Source organism: Haliotis rubra, unplaced genomic scaffold (assembly GCF_003918875.1).
Source record: "Haliotis rubra isolate DU_JTF1 unplaced genomic scaffold, ASM391887v1 Scf784, whole genome shotgun sequence".
NCBI classification, from domain to species: domain Eukaryota; kingdom Metazoa; phylum Mollusca; class Gastropoda; order Lepetellida; family Haliotidae; genus Haliotis; species Haliotis rubra.
In genome coordinates this window covers 432840-439558 of record NW_025767506.1, presented here as the reverse complement: position 1 = coordinate 439558, position 6719 = coordinate 432840, and the positions used below count along the sequence as shown (strand labels likewise).

General features: G+C 38.2%; 1 protein-coding gene across 1 annotated transcript; it reads left to right on the top strand.

Moving 5' to 3' along the window:
* The first annotated feature begins 769 nt into the window (after nucleotides 1–769).
* Nucleotides 770–2911, top strand: LOC124261004 (benzoate carboxyl methyltransferase-like). Its single transcript, XM_046695324.1, has 2 exons — nucleotides 770–826; nucleotides 1574–2911. Exon 2 carries the CDS (start codon nucleotides 1635–1637, stop codon nucleotides 2856–2858), a length of 1224 nt encoding a protein of 407 aa, XP_046551280.1. The 5' UTR covers nucleotides 770–826; nucleotides 1574–1634; the 3' UTR covers nucleotides 2859–2911.
* The last annotated feature ends 3808 nt before the right edge of the window (nucleotides 2912–6719 follow it).

The window sequence follows — 6719 nt, the reverse complement described above, 5'->3', positions numbered from 1 at the left end:
TGCCTTATGCCACTAGGTTAAACAACACAGTCATGTCTCTTAGTCCACAAGGTTAAACAACACAGTCATCTGCCTTAGGCCACACGGTTAAACAACACAGTCATCTCCCTTAGGCCACAAGGTTAAGCAACACAGTCATCTGCCTTAGGCCACAAGGTTAAACAACACAGTCATCTCCCTGAGGCCATAAGGTTAAACAACACAGTCATCTGCCTTAGGCCACAAGATTAAACAACACAGTCATCTTCCTTAGGCCATATGGTTAAAGGAGAATACGAACGAAAACGAAAATTTTGATCAGGGTGAAGGCATTCTAAAAGTCACCTTCCGTGATTAAAATTAAACAAAAAGTTTCTAAAATTGTATATTGCCCTTATGTACCACGTGATCAAAAGCTAGACGACATGACTTGCGGAAATTCCGCTAATCCTTGACATGTATATTACATGACTGACCCTTCACAGCTGTACAATTACTGATAGCTTCTGCTGCATATCACGTATCTGCTGCATATATCATATTAACGACTCACCAAAATATTAGAGACTTTGGAATGTATTGCAGACATTTATAAACTGATAACATGATTTATATTTCTAAACTAGACACACATAAGTGAAGGTTCAGATTTCCGGGTCCTTTACAAACAGTGTGTGAGCTGAATGTTGGAGTGTGCATTCGACACTGGCCTATTTTCACTGTTACACTTGCAACTCGATCCTTGACATGACGTATGTCACATGACTGCAACCGTGCAAATCACCTAACTGGTACTCCTTGGCCTGGTGACTTGCACGGATATATCGTCTGGTGAATGTAACTTTATGTAAGTACGCCTTATTATATGTATATTATTGAATATGTTTCTAAACGACAGTCTTACGGGTGATGGAAAGTTGAATGGTAACGGTATGCGAAGGTTTGAGCTGAAATTTTGTTGTATATTGGAATGCATATCTGAAACATTCCGTGACATAGATACATTGCCGAACACACAAACACACACACACACAAACACACACGCAGACGAAAATACGCGCAGTCTATTCATACTAAGTTGTTTAGATTTAAGCTTAGTTTCGTCCATTTAATTGCAATCTTTCTGACACTCGTTTAGAAGTTGACTTGGGAACACCAAAAGAGAAGCATGAGTTGTGTCCGTTGCGAAGGGGGTTAGCACTGTGGTGAAGTGACATAGAGTGCTCCTTGTTCAGGTGTTATCAGATTGCAATACATATTTGCTGGAGTCAACAGAAAGTGTAAACAGTTAACCAAATCTTAGCCGTGTGTTGCAACTGCCTGTGTTGTTCAAACTGTCTGGCAATCATAGAAATACAATTCTGGCTGTGATGCTGTTAATCAGCTTAATATTTCGAAATTAATGTTTTAATCACACAGTGCACCACAACGCAATTTCATTCCGAAATCTGATCACTTGATATAATCATTCTTGCTCTGATTAATCTCAATTTTGTCATCAATAATCAGAATGTGTTGATAACAGGAGCTGGACAAGGGGATGATAGTAAAACCTGTTGGTGAATATATAATTTGTTATGTTATTTTTCTGCAGGCAATAAGTCTACAACAGGATTGCAACGAATCTTTATAAATAGAAAAACACTGCATCAACAATGTCCACCAGGATACTCTTTTCAACGATAAGAAGATGTCACTGGTTGAACAAGGGATTTGCAGCTATCCCAGTGAGATACTATGGAGATATTCCAAAAATATATCGCCCGTATGGAAAAACAGGTGACGGAAATTATGGATCAACACTCGGAAAACAAAATGTTGGATATGTCGAACCAGTGCGAGAACAGATTCTCAGTTTGGCCAAAACAATTCCTTTCACTGACAAGGACTCGGTCTTCAACATTGCCGACTATGGTGCAGCTGATGGTTCTACTGCTATGGCCATTTTCGGTGAGTTGCTGGCAACTCTGAAAGATCATCATGGCCCCAACACCCAGTTCCAGGTGATCTATGAAGACTTGGAAATGAATGATTTCAATTCCCTCTTCAAACGTATGTCAGGAATCATCCCTGATCCACCGTCCTACCTCCAGGAAATGGACAATGTCTATGTTCTTGCCTCAGGGACAAACTTCTACAAGCAGTGTGTACCTTCAAACTCAATGCATTTCATGATGTCAATGACGTCTGTCCATTGGTTGTCAAGGACTGCAACCACCTTCAAAGACTCAATTTACAAAGATGCCAAGAGTAGTACTGAGGAGACAGCTGCACTAAACAAGCAAGCCGAGTTGGACTGGAAGACCTTTTTACTGAGAAGAAGTAGAGAGCTGAAACGGGGAGGCTTACTTGTCGTAGGTACCTGCGCTGAATTTGAGGACAGAAACACTGGAGAAAATAGATACATTGTGCAATCGTTTATAGGTCTACTGAACGAGGTATGGAAAGAATACAGTATAACTGGTAAAATCACCAAAGATGAGTTCATAAATACAAATTTGTCCTTCTGTTTACCTAACATGGAGCAGGTCAGAAAACCATTCGATGACAAAACGTCACTCGTTTCAAGGTCTGGATTAACCCTCTTGTCAGCTGAAGCTGTAGTGAACCCTGATGTATTTTACAACACTTGGAGAGAGAAGAAGGACAGAGACGGAATTGATGAAAGGGAGGAGTTTGCCAGGATGTACACATCTGCTCATAGGAACTGGGGCAACAGTACTTTCATGAATGGTCTCTCAGATTCCCGATCACTGGAGGAGAAGGAGCAGATAGTTGATGGGTTGTACGACGACGTGAAGAAACGTATTTCAAGGATGAACCCTGAAATATTCAAGGACGATTTGAGATTTATATATCTCGTGATCAGAAAAGAATAATCATCCAAGAAGTGATATAAGAAGAGAAGCTCCCTCAGCATACAAACAGGAATCTTATAACAGTTGCAAAAAGTGTATATTTTTACCTAAAATTATTCAGATATTTCTCAACAAAGTCAATTTTATATCTCTCACATTTTGTTAAAGTATTCATGTTGTAACAGACTTGTTATCGGCAACTTGCGTAACTGACAGCTGTCTATGCTGCCGTTATCGCCCCATGCCGCTAAAAGCCTAATTGAATATACACTCCAGTGTTTGTAGTGACCGCTCCGGCCACAACTTGATGGTCAAATACTCACGCCTGTACACGCTGTAATATTAGACAGACGTAGATGTGGATGCTTAACCACGTAACTGGTTATTACTCAACTTTTCCGATAACACACGGCCAAAACAATTATAATCTCTAAAGCTGTCAAACTTGAGCAATATTTCGATGGCACAACTCTGCAAAATATAGGTAAAGCGTCGTCTCCATTTTTCTGGAAGTTGATGACATCATACAAGCAGAGGGTTCAGCTATATAAGCACCAGGGTCTGAGTCATACATCAGTCTGATCCTGGAATCCTTCTGTTTGTGTTAAGGTGTGGAGATCCCCCCGGCTAATTCCCCAATTCTAGGTGCGAAGTATTTTGGTCATAGACCAAGCACGGCTTCAATGTTAACAATGAAATCAAAAGATTTTCTTGGAAACAAACAATATTTTAACCCCTGCGCAGGCAGGTTTTAGGAAAGAACATTCCCCAAACGACAACATATTTGTTTTGAACATGCTTACTCAGATTTTAAAGACCTGTAAAAGAAAGTTATATTGTGCGTTCATTGATTTTTCTAAAGCTTTCGATAATGTATGGAGGATTGGACTTTGGCAAAAAATATTTAACAATGGAATTACAGGTAAATTTTTTACGCTTATACAAAACATGTATGAAAATATCAAATCTTGTGTATGTTCAAATGATAAGTTCTCAGATTATTTTCATTGTTATTCGGGCGTCCGCCAAGGGGAAAATCTTTCACCTCTTTTATTTTGTTTATTCATAAATGAACATAGAGATTTTTTCTGGGTTACATCTTCTTTTTATTCTCGAGTACAACGTTTCAGGGCTTGTTCTGGCCCCATCATCAGGTAAACTGAACAGTAACTGTTAACTCTGGCCGTGACGTCACAATGCTTATGACGTCACAATGCTATGACGACGCAATACATGTGGTGGTCAATAGATACAGATGACATGGCTCATAGAATACATGTTATTATGAATATATAAGATGTCATTTACTGCAAAATTAATGGATCAATTTAGAACTGTGCAGATACTTATACAAAATTGTTGATTGAATTAGAAATGTACAGATACGTATTTATAAATGTATAGAATGTAAAGTAATAGCAGTGTATACATAGAAATTATGCTTTATACATGGGAACAGTGACGAGGGTAGGGTATTGTCTTATTGTTTTATGTACCATGCATTTGGGAGGTAGACACCCTGGTCCCTGTTTATTGCTGGTTTTGTGCGTTTGATGAAGATAGCTTCAATCAACTTGCGTTTATGCCAGGCACTGATGTTTTTTTAGAGGACGTCAGTTACCCAGTCAATTTCATGATCGGGATTATTCATAATGTGTTCAGAAACTGCAGATTTTAGATCTGATTTGTCCACTGACGTTTTGTGCTCTTTCACACGTGTAGCTACTGGTCTGCCTGTCTCACCAATGTAGATGTCACCACAGTCACATAAATGATTTAGAACAATTTCTCATCGATAACAGTTGTAAAAGTGTTATGCTCGAGAATGTAAACATACAGTTATGTCTATCATTTATTGTACTTCTTTATAACCCAATTCTAGGTGCGAAGTATTTTGGTGATAGACCAAGCCTGGCTTCGATGTTAACAATGAAATCAAAATATTTGGTTCACTATGAGCAGAAAAAATGTTAAAACCAAACTTTCACCAGATCAAAAGTGAGATCAAAAGATACTACAAATCATGTAAACGTATTGCCTTTACACACGCTGACCAAGCTAAATGTTTTACATGTTGGTCATCTCTCCACATTCTCCAAGCACAATAATACGGAATATGCAAAGTTTACCCAGATTCAGTGTGGTTTCACATGAAATAATTATATGACGTTGTATTATCATTAATCGGATATTATCATTACTCAGATAGTGATTACTGTACACTTCCAGAATGACTGTGACTGGAAAGCTGGTTCTTATGTATGTATGTATCTATGCATTCGATACAAACTGACAGTTTACATTAAAGCTTACTAAGACCTACGGTGGTTCACATGGAATGATTATATGATAATGTACTATTACCAATCAGATGTTATCATTACTTAGATAATGACTATTGTACACTTCCATGATGACTGCGACTTGAAAGCTGGTTTGCTTGTATGCCTGTATGTATTCAATACAAAGTGCCTGCTATATGCAAGTCCACGTACTATTAATAATCAGATATTATTACTACTCAGATAATGATTATTGCACACTTCCATGATGACTGTGACTTGAAACCTGTTTGTATGTATGTCTGTATGTATTCAATACAAAGTGCCTGTTATATGCAAGTCGACCTTGACCTAATGTGGTCCCACAAGGAGTAATTATAGAATGACGTACTATTAATAATCAGATATTATTACTACTCAGATAATGATTACTATACAATTCCATGATGACTGCGACTTGAAACCTGTTTGTATGTATATAGGTGTTGTAAGAGGAGGGGTTGGACCTTTGTGTGACCTAATCGATTGTTGAACCCCACCTTCCCCTTTCCGGCCTAGGTGTGTGTGTCACCTTCAGGTTCAAGTGGTCTGTGATTATTATTCAATTATCTTATGAGTGGTATGAGTTTGCCGACTCGAGTGTTCACACGACAAACTAATGCTTATATATACATATATAATTTTGATAGTAACCAACAAGCCCGTTTAAATTGAAAAGGATCCCTAAGGACCCCAGAGATTCAGAACCTGAGGAAATCTAGACTTGTTTTATTTAGGGTTTTAGCACTGCAGAGAGGGCATGTGGCAGTAGGAAAAATAATGTGGTTCAGGGACTATGAGACAGACTAAGCATACGCGTCGTTCAACGTAGAATTAATATCACACAATGAGGGGGGAATTTAGCTGCTATTTACAAGGTCAAAATATCACAGCGCATTTTGTTAAATCAAAGTTTAAAATACGCTGTCACACAAGGAACAACACCGAATGTTCTGAGTATTACATATCTGTCAACAATTCATAGTCCGACTTCAATATTAACAATGAAGTCAAAAGATTTGGTGCGAAGGGACACTAGGCTTTGGAAACTGTATGAAATGGGCCAGTGAATATCAGGTAGCACAGTGGATGTCACACAGGAGTAATGATGCCATGTGACTAGGGCTGTGTTTTGGCAAATAAATAGTATTGCACTATATTGCAATTAATAATATAATAGTGGATATTTGCAAAGCGCCAGTGTACACCTACTGATGCATGCTCTCTGATGCATACCCATTCTGGTATCCACGTTCCGATACATATTGCGATATATTCGGAGCTTCAATGTTTGACGGTGAGTGACACTGATTGTACATGCAGAGTCTACTTTCTACATACTAAAAGCCCTAAAAACAAATGTTATGGTTGTTATAACAGAAATTTCGATTTCGATTTGATTTTGAGGGATAGTGTATTTCTCTTTGACAAAATAAATTGTACGTAAAGTATGTTCTTTTGTCAATTACAATGGAAAACTTCAGTGCGAATGAAAGTATGTGTGGGTTTTAACTGAAACCATGGAGATAATCACAAAAGTTCAGGTATTTTCATGGAAACC